Here is an 18,150-nt window from a genome sequence, read left to right as displayed (position 1 = left end):
ATTTCAAATTAAATGACGTCATTTTGATTTCAAATAAATAAATAAATAAAACACGGTTCGGTTGAATTGGTTCGGTTTGATTAACCACGCGCTTATAAAAAATCTCTACCGCCTATCAAACTGAACCAATGTCGAAACTGTAATTTTATTTCACCTACTAGCCGCCACAAGTCGATTGTCGGTTGGTGACAATTCGGCACCGATCGATAAGCAGTCCACAATTAATAACGTAAGAAAATGAAAAGACGAGTATTTTACTCCATATCAAAAACGGATATAATAACGTTCGAAAATGAAAAGACGAGTATTTTCACTTTTAAAAGTGAGCCTTATATTTAGACATCCCCATTAAAAAAATAAGACACTTATTTTAGAACATAAAAAAACAGTATTAATTGCACCTTTCACAGTATTCTAAACAAACTTAATATTCCCGATTAACCTAATCCTAAAAATGAAGTTGTCTTCTCTATGTGTTTTTCTATGAAGAAATGAAGGGTGATAATGAGGCCAGGGCATTGCTAGGGTTGCCTCCCGATTCTCGCCCTACCCAGCTACCCTCTCTCAGTCTCAGCCTCATGTTCCCTAATGCATGCACACCTATCTCTCTCTCTCTCTCTCTCTCTCTCTCTATCTCTCTCTAAATCCTGCTTATCCCATAAATTTATGATGCAAAATCTAGGCTTTTTTTTGGGTGATAGGTATTAGTATCAAAGTAGCAATTTTTACACAGTTACTGGGATCAATTTTGTGTTTTGGGGTTGACCTATTTTAGAGTTTGTGTTATGGCTTGAGACTAGCTGAATTACTGAGTTTTAATTGTAGATTGATGATATTTTTATTTATTTTTTGATTTTATCATATATTAGGTCAAACAGGTGGCGTTAAGGTCAACTCAACTCAACCTATTTATTTAAATTGGTCGTATTAGGGTTGAAGGGTCTGGCTCATTTAGTTAAATGGGTCGCGTTAGAATTAACCCTTAATGAATTGCAGGTCAAGCGGGTCAGTCGACATCAACGTGACAAACTTTTTTTTTTGTTAAGAATAAAAACAACAATGATGTGAAGCATGATAATCATTCATGTTGAGACGAATTTTCTTGTGTGTGACAAATGAATCGCAATTTTATCCTTGGTTAGTGCACGGGTTCTCTTAAATTAATTCGTAGTCGTTGCATGTTGTTTTCAATAGTTATGATCTTGCAATTAGGTGATTGATGATTTAAACTGCGAAGAACATTGGATTTCACGTTGGACGGTTCACGGGTTCTCTTAAATTAATTCGTAGTAGTTGCATGTTGTTTTCAATAGTTATGATCTTGCAATTAGGTGATTGATGATTCAAACTGCGAAGAACATTGGATTTCACGTTGGAAGGCGCGCGATTCCCTTGCTGTTGTTTTGGCTTTGCAACATCCTACCATTGTGTAGGACTGGACATTTGCTGATGTTATCTCCGATTTTCTATTGCTGCGATCTATCTCCCCTTTCTCTACTTGGAAGGCAAGGAAAAGTTCATAGAAATGCAAACTTTTTCCCTTATTTTATCAAGTTTAATTGCTTTAATTTTCCCTTATTTTATCAAGTTTGAACGCTTTAATTTTCGTGATAATTTATGTGCCACTTATTATATCAATCTTAATTTTTTTTCACCCATGCACTACCACGTGACACTTACGTAGAATATCACATGAGTTAGTAGGGGTTCCAAATTGTAGTACCCCAAGCATTTTCCTTTACTACTAGTTTAACTACAATCTATTTACAATCAGATGTAATAGACCATAACTGATAAAATTATTAAGAATATATAATTGACAAATCAACCACTAACTAATTAAATTGACAAGTTATATTTTTTTTGCTCAATCAAACTTTATATGTTGAAATTCTAACTGTTAATCTTGTTATGTTTTAGTGTTGAGAAATTCAGTATGAAAAAATGTTTAGTTTAAGAAAAGAAACCCAAAACATGGCAATTAATCAATCTTTAATTAACGGATGAATTCTAGAATTTTTCCTATCCAAAACCCAATAGCTTCCGTTCAAAGAGCTAAATTGACATATAGCTCACACAAAGTAAGAACAAAAAGATGAGGAAAGAGTTCAGAGGGAGTGAGAGAGTGCATGTGGAGACCTTTGGAGCCATATATCTTTCCGTGGATAGTACGTGTTGCTTGCCAAACCAAAATTATTATATATTATTCAATTCTCTTGATTCCTAAAATATATGTAATGATTTTAAATGACAAAATTATTCATATATATGAAAATATTTTTAAAATGCTACCTTTACTTACGGTTGGATATTGATTAAATCGGTGGCAGTAATAGTAATTTTGCCCACCGAATCACCACAGTCGGTTAAGTTAATTAATTAACCGACTTCATACTGACAGTAACAATTTTCTACTATTTCGGTTAAGTCAGTTAATTAGTAAACCATGGGCTTTTATATTAAGCCAAGAAGTTTTTAATGAGCTAAAATGGGTTTTTTTTTGGGGAAAAATGATTGTTTCTTTTTCTTTTCTTTCTTTTTTTTTTTGGGCTAAACAAGTATTTATAAGACATATTTTTACATTGAATTTGACAATGGTTCAGTCCATCCCATGTCAAATTAAATGACGTCATTTTGATTTCAAATAAATAAAACACGGTTCGGTTGAATTGGTTTGGTTTGGTTAACCGCCTATAAAAAATCTCTATCGCCTACCAAACTGAACCGATGTTAAAATAGTAGTTTTATGGGTTAAATATATTTTAACCCTCCAAATTATCACCCTTTCTCTGGATGGCCCCTCAAATTACCAATGCTTAGATTTTGATCTCCCAAACTACCACTTTTTGATTTTTTGGCCCCATCCGTCTATTTATGCCGTCAATTCTAACATAAATTGGCCAAAAATCCGAAAATACCCCTCCCTTAACCGTGAGAATTTCAAAGTGTAGGAGGGGTATTTTCGAATTTCTATTTAAAATTGACGGCATAAATGGACGGATGGGGCCAAAAAATCAGAAAGTAGTAGTTTGGGGGGGCCAGAATCTAAGCATTGGTAGTTTGGGGGGCCATCCGGAAAAATGGTGGTAGTTTGAGGGGTTAAAAAATATTTATCCCTAGTTTTATTCTACCTACCGGCCGCCACAAGTCGATTGTCGGTCGGTGGCAGTTCGGCAGTGATGTATAAGCAGTCCACGATTAATAATGTAAGAAAATGAAAAGACGAATATTTTCACTTTTAAAAGTGAACCTTATACTTAGACATCCCCATTAGAAAAATAAGACATTTATTTTAGAACATAAAAAAACAGTATTAATTGCACATTTCACAGTATTCTGAACAAACTTAATATTCACGATTAACCTAACCCTAAAAATGAACTTCTCTGTGTTTTTTTTTTTTTTTTGAACAAACAAAGAACATCTTCTCATTAAAAAAGATGACCATTACAGTCTAGAGGCCAAAAGGTCTCTAAAAGAAGTAGAAGAAATAAAATAAGGCAAATCCTCAACCCAAACATGAGATAAGCATATCGAGGAAGCCTTCCTAGCTAGAATATGGGGCACTTCATTTGCTTCTCTATAACAATGCCTCCATTTACAAACAGAAAAACAAGAAGCTTTTTGTTTAATAGCATCCATAAAGTGCCCAATTCTGTCAAAGGAGAAATCTGGATTACATAAGCCTTTGATGACTTGCAAAGAATCACCCTCACTTTCAATGTTAACAAAGTCCATTTCATAACAAAATTCCAAAGCAAAAAGGGCAGCCATTGCTTCTGCACATAAGGGATCCACAGTAGCCCTACAAGCACAACATTTTGCACCAATAACATAATCATTCTCATTTCTAATCACACAACCCAAACCAACCAAGCCAGATTTTGGATTCAAATATGCATCCCAATTAACTTTCACAAAACCAGCATTTGGAAGTTTCCAAGACTTACATATATTTGACCCTTCAACATTGGGGACCTTTAAAAAAGACTCCCTCAAATTATACATTTTAAAATCTTCAAAAAACTGAGAAGCTTCAATGAACACCTTCATGGGAGAATAAAACTGCTCCTCAAAGATCATCTTGTTCCTTCGCAACCAGATTCTATGAAAAACAACCACAGTTAGACTCATCAAATCATCATTCAGTCTAGTAAATAAATAAGAAACAAGTTCTGCCATATCCGAAAAAATAGAAGGGCATTTTTGAAACAGAATTGGATCACAGCCCCACACATCTTGAGCTCCCGGGCAATTCCATAAAGCATGTATCACAGACTCTACTTCTAACTGACAACAAGGACATAGATCATTATCAACCACACCCTTCCTTAACAAATTTTGTTTAGTAGGTAAAGCATTTTGACAAGCTCTCCAAAGAAAATTTTTTGAAGCATTAGGAGCTTTAACTGCCCAATTTTTTTTTTCCAAAATTCACTCCTGCCAGAACTGGAAGAGCACTCCCCATTCTTTCTTCTCAGCAAATCTAAGGCCATATGATATGCACTTTTAACAGAAAACACACCATTTAAAGTACCATTCCAAATGATTTTGTCCGGAGGCAAAGAAGGACATAAAGGAATGTTTTCAACATAGGCCGGAAAAGAGTTATCAATTAAAGCACAGTTCCATCCCTTAACAGAGACGTCTATAAGATCAGCCACCTTTGCATCACAAGGCAGACTCAGACCTGAATGGAAAGACAAAGATCCAATGTTAGGCAACCAATTGTCTCCCCAAACTTTAATGGAAGACCCATCACCAATTCTCCAAATAATACCATGGGAAAGAAGGTTTTTTGCAGCCATGAAGCTTCGCCAAATGAAAGACGGCCTTTTCCCACTCTCAGAATCTAACAAAGAAGAATTTGGAAAATATTTGGCCTTGAGAATCTGAGAGATCAGGGAATGAGGGTACTGAATCAATCTCCAACATTGCTTTGCCAAGAGGGCTTTATTAAACATTAGCAAGTCCCTAAAGCCCAACACCCCAACAGATTTAGCCCTACCCATTCTAGCCCAACTCATCTAATGGATCTTTGAGTCATTACTCAAGTGTCCCCACCAAAAAGATTGCATTAGTTGATTTAGTTCTTTGCACAAGCTGACAGGGAGAAGGAAAACACTCATAGAATAGGTTGGTATCGCTTGCACAACTGCCTTTAACAAAACTTCTTTACCCGCCAAAGATAAAAGCCTAGACTTCCAATTGTTTAATTTTCGGAGAACCTTCTCTTTAATATTTTTAAAATCTTGAATCCTATTTTTACCCACCAAAGTTGGAAGTCCCAAATAAGTATCATATCTATTTGCTTCCACAAGATCAGAGAAATCTATAATCTCCTTTCTTCTAGCAAAGCAAGTATTCCGACTAAAGAAAACAGCTGTCTTTTGCACATTAATTTTCTGGCTCGAGCCTCTCTCATAAGTCTCGATAATTTTCAAAATCCTTCTCCATTCCACCCTATTTGCCTTACAAAAAACTAAACTATCATCAGCAAAAAATAAGTGAGAGATCGAGGGACCCATCTTAGAAGTTGGAACCCCAGAAATTAAACCTCTCATCTGAGCATTATGCAAAAGGGAGCTAAACGCCTCAGCACATAAAATAAACAAATAAGGAGAGATTGGGTCTCCCTGTCTAAGTCCCCTAGAAGGACAAATTTTTCCAACCACATTACCATTCACAGCAACAGAATAAGAGACAGATTTTACACAGGCCAAAATCATTTTAATCCACATAGGGGCAAAACCCAACTTAAACATGACAACCTCCAAAAACGACCACTCAACCCTATCATAAGCTTTACTCATATCAAGCTTTATGCCCATATACCCAGTTTTACCCCACAACCTCGTTTGCATAGTATGCATGGTCTCGTAAGCAGCAATAATGTTGTCAGTAATAAGCCGACCAGATATGAATGCACTTTGAGATTCAGAAATAATACAGGGTAAAATCACCTTTAGCCTATTAGCAAGGACTTTAGATAAAATCTTATACACCACATTGCAAAGGCTAATAGGTCTAAAATCAGTTACCGACGTAGGATTCTTAGATTTAGGGATAAGAGCAATAACTGTGGCATTTATAGAAGCATCCAAACTACAAGATTCAAAAAAATACTTAATAGCATCACATACCTCTTGGTGTAAAATCTCCCAATTTTGCTGAAAAAAACAGGCAGGGAATCTGTCCAGTCCAGGGGCTTTAAGGGGGTCCATTTGGTTAAGAGCTAATTGAATTTCTTCCGTAGAAACAGGGGCCACCAATTGTTGATTCATCTCAACGGAGACTTTTGGAAAAATAGAACTAATACAAGGTTTAATCTCCACATTACTTTCAGCCCTATACAACCATTGAAAAAATCTTTCAAATGCCCTCTCAATCCCCTTTTGGGAAGACCTTGTTTTTCCTTCCAGATCCACTATATCTTTAATTGAATTTCTGCATTTCCTTTGAGAGGCACATGCATGAAAATACTTAGTATTTCTGTCACCATACTTCAGCCAATTTTCTCTAGCCCTCTGTCTCCATTTTAAATCTTCTAACTCCAACAAATAATTCAGATTTTCCTTCAAAGCCTTTTCCTTTTCAATATTCTTCGAATCCCCTTCCTTTTGCACCTTTTGTAAATTTTCCTCCACCTTTTTTATATTCACCATCTCCTTGTTGTCAGAAATTCTAGCCCAACTTTTTAAAAAGCTTCGGCAGCTGTCCAATTTTGCTTTGAGAACAGCCCACTTATCAACCGTGGGATTTTTAAAAAATTTCCAGGCTTTCCTCACCAACTTTTTATGCTCCACATGTTTCATCCAACCAGCTTCAAAATGAAATCTCTTACTCTTCTTCCAAGGCATACAACTAGCAGGATCAAAAGAAATTATTAAAGGACTATGATCAGAACAATATCTAGGTAGAATTTCCACTTCCACAACATTGTACACCCTGCTCCACTCCCTATTTGCAACAGCCCTATCCAGCCGTTCCAGAGTAAGGTCCCTTCCATCCCGTCCATTAGACCAAGTGAATTTTTGGCCTTTAAAGCCTAGGTCCCACAGTTTACAATCTCTCAGAGCAGCTTGAAATAAAGACATCTGCTTCTGAGATCTTCTAGACAAACTAGACTTCTCCGATAAAGAAACAATTTCATTAAAATCTCCACAAACAAACCACGGAGAAGGATCTAAATCAGCCAACCACCTCAACAACGACCATGATTCCTGCCTTTTCATTGGATCAGGATGTCTATAAAAACCAGTAAACTTCCAACTAACACCAATATCAGAGGAATGGATGACGTCATTCACATGTCTTTGACTGAAATTTTGAACCTCCAAATCAATCTCAGAACTCCAAAATAAAAGCAAACCACCACTACACCCCTTACAATCAACACAAAACATATTCTGAAAACCAAGTTTAACTCTCAGCAGATCAACCTTTCTCTGAACTACTTTAGTTTCCATCGAAAAAACAACCACGAGTTTCTTTGTCTTCACCAAGCGGCTAGGGTTGCCTCCCGATTCTCGCCCTACCCAGCTACCCTCTCTCAGCCTCATGTTCCCTAATGCACCTCTCTCTCTCTCTCTCTCTCTCTCTCTAAATCCTGGTTATCCCATAAATTTATGATGCAAAATCTGGGCTTTTTTTGGGTGATAGGTATTAGGATCAAAGTAACAATTTTTACACGGTTACTGGGATCAATTTTGTGTTTTGGGGTTGACCCATTTTGGAGTTTGTGTTATGGCTTGAGACTAGCTGAATTACTAAGTTTTAATTGTAGATTGATGATTTTTTTTTTTTTTTTTTTTTTTAGTTTATCATATAATAGGTTAAACATGTTGTGTTAAAAAAAAAACAGGTTGTGTTAAGGTCAACTCAACTCGACTTGTTTATTTAAATTGGTCGTATTAGAGTTGAAGTGTCTGATTCGTTTAGTTAAACGGGTCGTGTCAGAATTAACCATTAATGAATTGTAGGTCAAGCGGGTCGATCAATATCAACGTGACAAACTTTTTTCTTTTGTTAAGAATAAAAACAAAAATGATGTGAAGCATGATAATCATTCATGTTAAGACGAATTTCCTTGTGTGTGACAAATGAAACGCAATTTTATCCTTGGACGGTGCACGGGTTCTCTTAAATTAATTCATAGTAATTGCATATTCTTTTCAATAGTTATGATCTTCCAGTTAGGTGATTGATGATTCAAACTGCAAAGAACGTTGGATTTCGCGTTGGAAGGCGATTCCCTTGTTGTTTTGGCTCTGCAACATCCTACCATTGTCCAAGACTGGACATTTGCTGATGTTATCTCCGATTTTATTTTATTTTCTATCTCCCCTTTCTCTACGTAGAAGGCAAGGAAAAGTTCACAGAAGTGCAAACTTCTGCACCCATCATATAACTTATTAGACCGCGACTACAGTTCACTCCACTGCATTCTTACTTGTTTCCCTCATTCTCCCTCGTTCCCCATTGGTAGTGTAAAAGATCCCCCGTCTATTTAGTGTATCCCTTTTCTGAATGTACTTACGCACCAAAAAAAGAAAAAAGAAAAAAGAAAAAAGAAAAAAAAAAGGGAAACAAAAAACTCTTGTAGTGGTATATATTCCATTTGTTTAGCATAATATGATAAATTTGTTGTGGAAGTCCTTTCAATCGGACCATAATGTAATATACAAATAGATACATACATACGTGAAAAAAATAGTATGTTTTTTTTGGAAAACCTATTCCATTTTTCAAGGAATAGTTATTTCTCTAATTTTCTCTTCATAGAGGAATAGTTATTCTTAGTAATAGTGAACAACCAAACAAAAGAATAACTATTCTTATGGAATTGTCATTCAATTCCATTCCATGAGTCGATCTATTCTACGAACCAAACGTGTCCTCATTCTTTGCTGAAGATAGCCTTTTTTTCTTTTCTTTTCTGCAAAACAATTTCTATTGAATGGATCATATTACAAAGATTGCTGGAAATCTATGAGAAAGCAACAATGTAAAAGCTCAATAAAGAGAAACCATCCATTTTCTTAAGTAAAAATACCCGTCAAAATGAGAAGGGGTAGATTCTTGAGATCCTGCTGTGCAATTTTCTCAAAAAGCTAGGGGTGGGCAAATTATCCGCCTACCGACCGCTTACCGAACCGAACCGAACCGCCATCGACCGCCTACCGACTTTAACCGACTAATTTCGGTTCAGTAGTCGGTATAAAATTTTATTCCGAAAGCCGGATCGGCAGCCGAACCGAACCGAACTGCCTTTTAAGCGGCAGCCGAACCGAACCGAACCGAACCGCCTTTTAAGCGGTAACCGAACCGAATTCTATTTCGACCGATTAACCGAACCGACATAAAACGAAACGACGTCGTTTTAGTAAGAACAAAATGTATGATATTTTTTTTTCCTTTAAAAAAATCAAAACGACGTCGTTTCATTACCCATTTTAACCGAATGTTAACCGATTTAACCGACTTAACCGACCGCTTATTAACCGCCTTACCGACTTAACCGACCGCCTATTAACCGCTTTACCGACTAAACCGACCGCCTATTAACCGCTTAACCGACTTAACCGACCGACTATTAACCGACTTAACCGAAATAAATTCACCGACTACATTCCGACAAAAGTCGGTTAACCGACCGAATTAACAGACTTAACCGCCTACCGAACCGACGCCCACCCCTACAAAAAGCTATGATAAATATTTGGGCTTGTCGGCATTGATTGGAAAGTCCAGGATCATAACTTTCAAAAGCATAAAGGACAAAATTTGGAGCATGTTACATAATTGGAATGCGACATTTCTATTACAAGTGGGGAAGGAGATTCTATTGAAAGCGATAATTCAAGCTATCCCTACTTAGAGTATGAGTGTCTTCCAGCTGCGAAAGCTATTGTGCAGAGAAAAGTTCTATGATGTAGAAATTTTAGTGGGGGCAACCAGGAGCAAGAGCTGAATATCCACTCAATGAGTTGGTCTAAAATGGGGTTATCAAAGTCTCAAGGTGACTGAGCTTCAATATATAAAGCTTTGTTGGAAGAACAGTGTTTGAGATTACTCCATAACTCTGATTCTTTGGCTACCTGGATTAATTTTTAAAGAAAAGTATTATCCGAATGGTAATATCCTCAAATCAAATTAAGCTGGGAAGCAATTATGCTTGGAGAAGCATTTGGTCATCTTGGGATTTTCCAAAAGATGAGCTCATGTGGAGAATAAGGGATGACAAATGAATTAATATTTGGAAAGATATTTCATATGTGGTTCAATCGCCTAGAAGGATCTTAAATGAAGATACAGTATTAAGGAGCTTATTGATAAAAATACAAGGTGCTGAAATATCTTTTTGGTTCTGCAGGGAGTGTTTAAAGAAGAAGAGGAAGCAGCTATTATTTGCCAAATACCAATAAGTCCCTTTCATCAACGTGTAATTGATATAGAGGTGCACATCCAATGATGATTTTTCAATGAAAAGTGCCTATCATATATATGGAGAAGAAAAAGGAGCTCAATAGAGATGGAGTGTTCACAAGCTAGTGTGTATGGAGGCATTTGAAAGAAGATACGGCATATGGCAGATGGCAGATGGCATATGGCAAATGAAGATCCCTAATGCAATGAAGATGTTTATGTGGAGGGCTTACAATGATGTTCTGTCAACTAGAGGAAATCATATTAAGAGGAAAATAGATATAGATCAAGTGTGGTTTAGAAGTGGAGACCACTAGCTAGTCATATGTTGTGGAGTTCACAACTTCTTTAAGCACATGGGGAACTTGTAATAGAAAAATTCAAAAAATTTCGTGTGAACAGTTAAGAGTTTATAGACATTGTAGAGGAAGAGATGCACATGGATGATGACGAGCTTGAACTAATAGTGGTTGTGGCAAAAAGAAAGAAAACAAATAAAATCGGCTACATGGGAACTCATTGATACATGAGGATGAGTTTGAATTTTGTCATCCTTCTCAACTGGTAAAGATGGCTATAGATTCTCTTGTAGAACTTAAAAAAAACCACATGGGGCATGTGAGAAGAGTGAGAGCCGGGGTGAAATGTAGTTATTTTATGGGAAAAATACAATTTAGCTCCCCAAACTACCATCGATTCTCCGGATGGCACCCCAAACTACCAAAGCTTGGATTCCGGCCCCCCAAATTACCTGACACTTGTATTTTGGCCCCATTCGTCAGCTTGGGCCATCTAACTGGACGGAAACCGAGTCACGTGCGCATCACGTGACTCATTTAACCAAAAAACCCGAGATTACCCCTCTCCCCACAGACTGAAATTCTGAACGTTGAAGCTCTATTGTCTTGTCTTTTTTTTTTTCCCAATATTTTCGCAATACAGGAGAGGAGAAGAGGTCGCACGGGTTAGGGCTCAGATACATCGCAGGTCCCAGATCGAACTCGCAGTAGCAGCTACTGATCGAACTCGCCTTTTGGCGGATCCCGTTGTTCTAGCATCCGTTTTCTCCACCGCTGACAAAGCCAGACGAGCTCGGCTTACCAACATTCGATTGTTCCTCCGCCGACAAATCCAGCAACCGTATTGGCCCCAGATCCCCAGTAACCCCATCCAAAATCTCAGTAAGCCGTTCAATCTTGATTTTGTTCTGTAGAAGTGGGTTTAACCGAATGAAATTTTGAGCAAACCATGTGCTATGCATAGTGGGTGCTTGATGAAATGCCTAAATGGTATATTGTGCAATGCTTCTTTTTTTTTTTTGCTTGAATTTATGTGCTTGAAGATTAAAGGGTAGTTAACCGAATGAAATTTAGAGCAAAGCATGTGATGTGCATAGTGGGTGTTTAATGAAATGCCTAAATGGTATATTGTGCAATGTTTTTTTTTTTGGCTTGAATTTATGAGCTTGAAGATTAAGGGGTAGTTAACCGAATGAAATTTAGAGCAAACCATGTGCTAAGCATAGTGGGTGTTTGATTAAATGCCTAAATGGTATATTGTGTGTTAGTTTTTGTGTTGGCTGCATTCTGTTGGACAAAATCACTTCTATGTAATGTTGCTGCTTTCACAGGGATGTTGTTTTTTCCAGAGTCTACTCTTCAGCTATGGTCTTCAAGAAGATTCTGTGAAGTTTTCAAGGAAGTTTATTTCAGTTCCCTGTCAGCCGTCCGGACGACGTGGTATTCCGTCCGGACGCTCATCAGTCAGCAACATCCGTCCGGACGACGAGATCTTTCCCTCCGGACGTCCATCAGTGTCTAGAAGCTTCGAACAGTTCAAGATTGCATTCGTCCGGACATAATGGAAAATCGTCCGGATGCTCTTTAGAGTTCGAGAAGATCCCAATGTTCCAGTGCATCCGTCCGGACGACGTGGTTATACCGTCCGGACGCCATTCAGTGTTTGACAAGTATTAGGGTTTCTTCTTCAAGACACAGTTATGGGAAGACGGCTGCTACCGTCCGGACGATGTCCTCCATAAGGCAAGTCGTGTATACCAAGTTCAACAGTCCGGAAGTCAACCTTCATGGTTCGGACGATCAAGCTTCATATATGGAAATTGCGTGCACTAGTTCAACCGTCCGGATGTCAGCCTTTAGGGTCCAGACGCTCAAAGCCTTTATATGGTAATGACGTGCAGCCGAAGTGCAACCGCCTGGACGATAGGGCAACACCGTCCGGACGCGGCCTTGTTATGAAAGCTTTCAACGCTATTTTGAAAGGCGGTTGTAGTTGACAGTCCGGACGCTCGATCAAGCCGTCCGGACACCCTCGGGTATTTTGGTCATAACTCTTTACTCAAATATCGGATTGGGATGAAATCGGTGTCGTTGGAAAGCTAAGAAAAAGTTATATAAATTGAGTATCCGGACGGCCATTACTAACATCCGGAAGGCCTCCGTCCGGACGGCCCTGCGGAAAATTCCAGAATTACTTTTCGGACAAAAAAAACTTGGCCCGTCCGGATGCGCATGCCTCAGACTCCATTTTTGACTCGATTTTGGGTTTCCAAAGCCTATAAATAAGTGGCTTGAGGCATGCTTTCAACACAGAATTCGGTGGTGAATTCTCTACAGCTTAAAGAGGGTGTTTAGGGAGATATTGAAGATCTGCTAGCTCTCTAGCTTTGCCAAGTGTGTGATTTGATCAGCTGTAAAGTATATCTTAGGGGTTGGCCCTAAGGTAAAGGATTACATTGAAGACCCCTTCAGGTAGGAGTAATTTGTGGGGAGAATCTTTGCTTACAACATGTCATGTACATAACAGAATACCTTCCAAAGTTTAAAGTTTCACCATATGAATTATGGAAAGGTAGAAAACCAAATCTGGAATACCTTAGGGTATGGGGCTGTTTAGCCTTTTATAGAGTTCCAGACCCAAAAAGAACAAAATTAGGACCAAGGGCTTTAAAGAGTATTTTTGTAGGATATACTGAAAATTCAAAAGCTTACAGACTTTTAAATTTGGATTCTAATATTATAGTAGAATCAAAAGATGTAGAATTTATTGAAGATAAATTCTATAATGATTCTAAAACTGTTTCAGATCCTACTCAAATACCAGAAATCGACTTAAATCCTAGTTCATCTCAGGAAAATAAAAGAAAAAATCCTTAGGTCTTAATTGAACCTATGAGAAGTCAAAGAGCTAGGAAAGAAAAGAATTTGAATCCTGATTTTGTGTCGTCTCAGGCTATTATTTTTCTTTTGGAAGGAAACAAAGAAATTATTCTCAACAAGATACCAATTTTATTAAATATAGAAGAAGATCCTAAAACATACGGAGAAGCTATGGCTTCTAGAGATGTTGCATTTTGGAAAGAGGCAATCAATGATGAAATGGATTCAATATTGTCAAACAATACTTGGATTTTAGTTGATTTGCCTCATGGATCTAAACCTATAGGATGTAAATGGGTATTTAGAAGAAAATACAATACAGATGGATCTCTTCAAACTTTTAAGGCTAGATTGGTTGCCAAAGGTTTTAAACAAAAGGAAGGTATAGATTATTTTGATACCTATGCACAAGTGGCTAGAATAACATCCATTAGAGTGCTTATGGCACTGGCTTTGATTTTCGATTTATATGTACATCAAATGGATGTTAAGACTACATTTTTAAATGGTGATCTAGAAGAAGAGGTGTACATGGAACAACTTGAAGGGTTTGTTATGTCTGGAAATGAAAGGAAAGTTTGTAAACTAGTCAAATCATTGTATGGATTAAAGCAAGCACCAAAACAATGGCATGAGAAATTTGACTCTGTCATTTTATCTCATGGATTTAAGCATAATAATGCTGATAAATGTATCTATTCTAAATTCACTGATTGTTATGGTGTGATTATTTGTCTTTATGTGGATGACTTGTTGATATTTGGAACAAATATGGAAGGAATATCTGAACTAAGAAGTATCTAACTTCAAAGTTCAAAATGAAAGATCTTAAGGAAGTTGATACAATCTTAGGTATCAAAGTAAAGAAATTTAGTGAGGGCAATGCTCTATGTCAGTCTCATTCTATTGAGAAAATGTTTCTTAAATTTCAACACTTAGGAATTAAATAAGCAAGTACACCATATGATTCTGCATTTAAATTAACTGAGAATTCTGGTAGGGCAGTCGCTCAGTTAGAATATGCTAGTGCAATAGGTAGCTTGATGTATGCAATGCATTGCACTAGGCCACATATTTCCTTTTCAGTTTGCAAACTTTCTAGATATACAAACAATCCTAGCACGAAACATTGGAAAACAATTGGTAGGGTCATTGGGTTCCTTAAAAGAACAATTGAATTAGGACTATATTATACAAATTTTCCACCAGTACTAGAAGGATACACTAATGCTAGTTGGATAACTAGTGCGGGTGATAATAAGGCTACGCCTGAGTGGGTATTTACCCTTAGTGGTGGAGTGGTTTCATGGGCTTTTAAGAAACAGACGTATATTTCACATTCCACAATGGAATCCGAGTTTATAGCCTTGGCAGTAGCAAGCAAAGAGGTAGAATGGCTGCGGAATTTGTTATTAGATATAAAGTTATGGCCACAACCGATGCCAGCCATTTCTTTGCGCTGTGATAGTGAAGCTACTATATCTAGTGCATATAGTAAAGTTTACAATCGAAAATCTAGACATATTAGCTTGAGACATGAATATGTAAAACAATTGATAATAGATGGCATTATCACTATCGTGTACGTGCGGTCAAGTAAAAACTTAGCAGATCCATTTACTAAGGGACTCTCGAGAGATTTAGTGAAAAGTACATCTAGTGGAATGAGTTTGAAACCTTTCTTTAAAAAGTCACCTGTAACGGGAACCCAACCTAACACTATTTAAAAAATAGTTTTAGGTTTAAAAGGTAATAACAAGTTACAGTTAAGTGGCTGCAAAACACTAAAATTTATTTTTTCATGATAAACCCATTATAGGATGTTCAGTGCTGGCTGTTACGATAAATAAAGAATGAATGTTATAATCTTAATGAAGTTCAATAATTCTCTAAATGTCTGAAGTAACAGAGACTATAAGGAAACTTCACCTATATGAACATAAGAAGTGAAACAACTTCTAGCAAAAGTTTAAGGTTTACTTTTGTAAATGTTCATGAAAACCAGGATGGAGCACATATATAAGTGCAATTAAATTCATGAGTTTTTCGTTAAAGTTGGATAGAATCATGTGTGTGGTGTTTCCGTTTCTAACATATAAAGTCTTGGTTTAAGCTTAGGCCACCATTGACTTTGTTAGAAATTTGAAATGCTTACGCTAATTGAAGGTTTAAATCGAAAGATACTTTCTTGTATGCATGAGGATATCTGTATTTGATTGAGTATTTAATATAACAATCTAAGTGGAGAATTGTTATAAATATTTATAGATTGCTATATTAATAATGTGACTAAGTAGACCAAGTGGCATAGCTTTTCTTCAAGTGAGTTTTTTGTGAGAGGTTCGAAACTCTGGGCAATTTATTTCAGTTGTAGCAGTTATTAAAAAAATAACTATATTGGGTGGATCTATGAGGATTCGAACCATTGCCTTTCTTCGTTAAGGGGAGCCTTTGAACCATTAGGCCAATGACAAGTATGTTGTGAGTTGTAACCAACTCTGTTATTTATATATGTAACCGTTTGCAACTGAAAATTGAAAAGCTATAACTTTTCAATAAGTGTCATTCAAAATCTAGAAATAGATATATATTTTTCTAAGAATTATAATCATTTTTTCTCTCACTCTCAAGTCATTTATACAACTTTGAAGAGAAACTCTAAAGAACAAACTTCAGATTTGTTGTTTATAGTTGGTGACTTTGTTGTATCCTAGAGGTGAATTGCTCGTAACCCGGCAACAAACTCTTTTGAGTGGAGGCAATTATCACCTTAAAGAAAGTGTTCATACACGCCTCAAAGTGGCATTGATTTTTCTGATTATTGTTTCCTCTTAATTTTCCTCAACAGGTTGTTGCTGGGTTTAGCAGAGATTTGGAATTGCAGAAGGTTGTGCTAGAGGGTAATGCGCTCCAAATAGTGTAGGCATTGAAAACTTAAGGTAGAAACTAGAACAGGTAGGGTAAATTGATAGAATATGCAGGAAGTATACTGAGTAGCTTACAAGAATGACAAGTTAATCATGTACAAAGATAAGTGAACGTGGTAGCTCACAAACTTGCTAAGGAAGCTTTGCATTATACCGATGAACAAGTATTGATAGAAGATTTTTTCTCCCTGCTATATAAGAGATATTGTCTTTACTGAACAAATTATTCCTTCTTATTTTTCTTAATGAAAGCAAGTTTTTGATTGATTTCCAAAAAAAAAAAACCTAATGTTTGCATGCATTTTTTTCAAAAACAAATTCTATTGGTATTCTCAATTGTTCAAAAACAAATCAGATTTTATCCAGTTTTTTCTAATTTTGTCTCTGGAAGTCAAATCATCCAAACATTTTTTTCAATTTTATTTTGCCTCAAAATTCGCGCAATAAATTATAGTTGAATTTCGATTTCAAAAAATCGAACACCCAAACGTGTCTTATATTATCACAACTTTATTAAAATACTAAGGTGTGAAGGAGATGCTTGGAGCACATTTTGAGACGTAATTTTGGTTATGGATGAAAGGCCTTATATCTGCTTAAGTAAAACCAACCCAACTTCCTATTTTCCCATTCATTCTTTATGAGCTATTTATTTCCAGTTCAATTGGTTAAACTCTGCAAAACCAATATAGGCCTAAACATAGCCATTCACAAGAACCATGTAAAGAAACTAGTAACTAAGGCTTTTTCATATATGAACTCTAGGGCCTTATAAATTCATGCAATAATGCCAATACATACCACAATTCCTTAAATTTATACATAATTTTATCATCTTCACTCTAACAAGTTGATCTTGTTATTTCGAATACTGTAGCAACCACATGCCACTAAATCTAATTCACTTGTTACCATTCAAAATAGCAATAGGTTGCATTTGTTTTGTTTGAGTTGGATTGTTTGGCTTTTGGGAGTGTGTGTTCCTTTGGGACTGAAATCCAGTTTTTTCTGGAGTGTGCACACGATCACTCCATTACAGATATTATGTCTACACATAAGTCTTAAGCAAGAAAACATGGCATCTTACTCTTCCATACTAGGATATCATCCTTCTATTATACTAGCACGTCTTTCCTGAAGAACAATAACAGTCAACCTACTTACTCATAGACATGCCATTACTTGCACCTGGGCAATCATGAATCCTTGTACATTCAAGTTCAATGTTTCTTAAACACATGCAACCATCCAATAGAAATATACATAAACTCTTTTCATTTAAGACTCTTATGCATACCAACACGTCTGGTAAAACTACTCATAGTATAAAAATATCACACTCATAAAACAATGCTATATATGATATGCATGAAACTAGTTTACTGGGGTTTGGGTCCCCCCGTTGCTAATAAACAGTTGTTTTACTGTTTATTGCATTTGTTGCTGTTTTACTGTGTTTACTACGTTCTGCTGCTGTTGTATGTATGCTCTATCTACATACTCTATACTTTGTGCTTGATCAGTATATGTTTCATTACTGTATCATGCTGTAAAATCATGATATTACTAAATCATGTTCTCTTAAAATTAAACAATCTAACATTTCATCAAAACAC

At 36.5% G+C, this 18,150-nt stretch overlaps 1 protein-coding gene across 1 annotated transcript; it reads right to left on the bottom strand.

Annotated features, from left to right (window-relative positions):
- Positions 1-3,447: 3,447 nt before the first annotated feature.
- On the bottom strand, positions 3,448-5,012 carry LOC133854588 (uncharacterized). The gene is made up of 3 exons (XM_062290827.1): positions 4,781-5,012; positions 4,593-4,690; positions 3,448-4,290 (listed from the first exon to the last, which is right to left on the bottom strand). The coding sequence occupies exons 1-3, from the start codon at positions 5,010-5,012 to the stop codon at positions 3,448-3,450; spliced, it is 1,173 nt and encodes a 390-aa protein (XP_062146811.1).
- Positions 5,013-18,150: the final 13,138 nt, after the last annotated feature.

The sequence above is a fragment of the Alnus glutinosa genome, chromosome 13 (genome assembly GCF_958979055.1).
Source record: "Alnus glutinosa chromosome 13, dhAlnGlut1.1, whole genome shotgun sequence".
NCBI lineage: Eukaryota > Viridiplantae > Streptophyta > Magnoliopsida > Fagales > Betulaceae > Alnus > Alnus glutinosa.
Note: the sequence above shows the minus strand (reverse complement) of the source record. Positions and strands in the feature narration are given on the sequence as shown.

Coding starts and splice junctions, on each gene's coding strand:
- LOC133854588 (XM_062290827.1), bottom strand. CDS start 5,012: ATGGGTAGGGCTAAATCTGTTGGGGTGTTGGGCTTTAGGGACTTGCTA. Junction 4,691..4,780: donor AAAAAACCTTCTTTCCCATG/GTATTATTTGGA, acceptor CTTTCCATTCAG/GTCTGAGTCTGCCTTGTGAT. Junction 4,291..4,592: donor ATAACTCTTTTCCGGCCTAT/GTTGAAAACATT, acceptor CCTTGTTGTCAG/TTAGAAGTAGAGTCTGTGAT.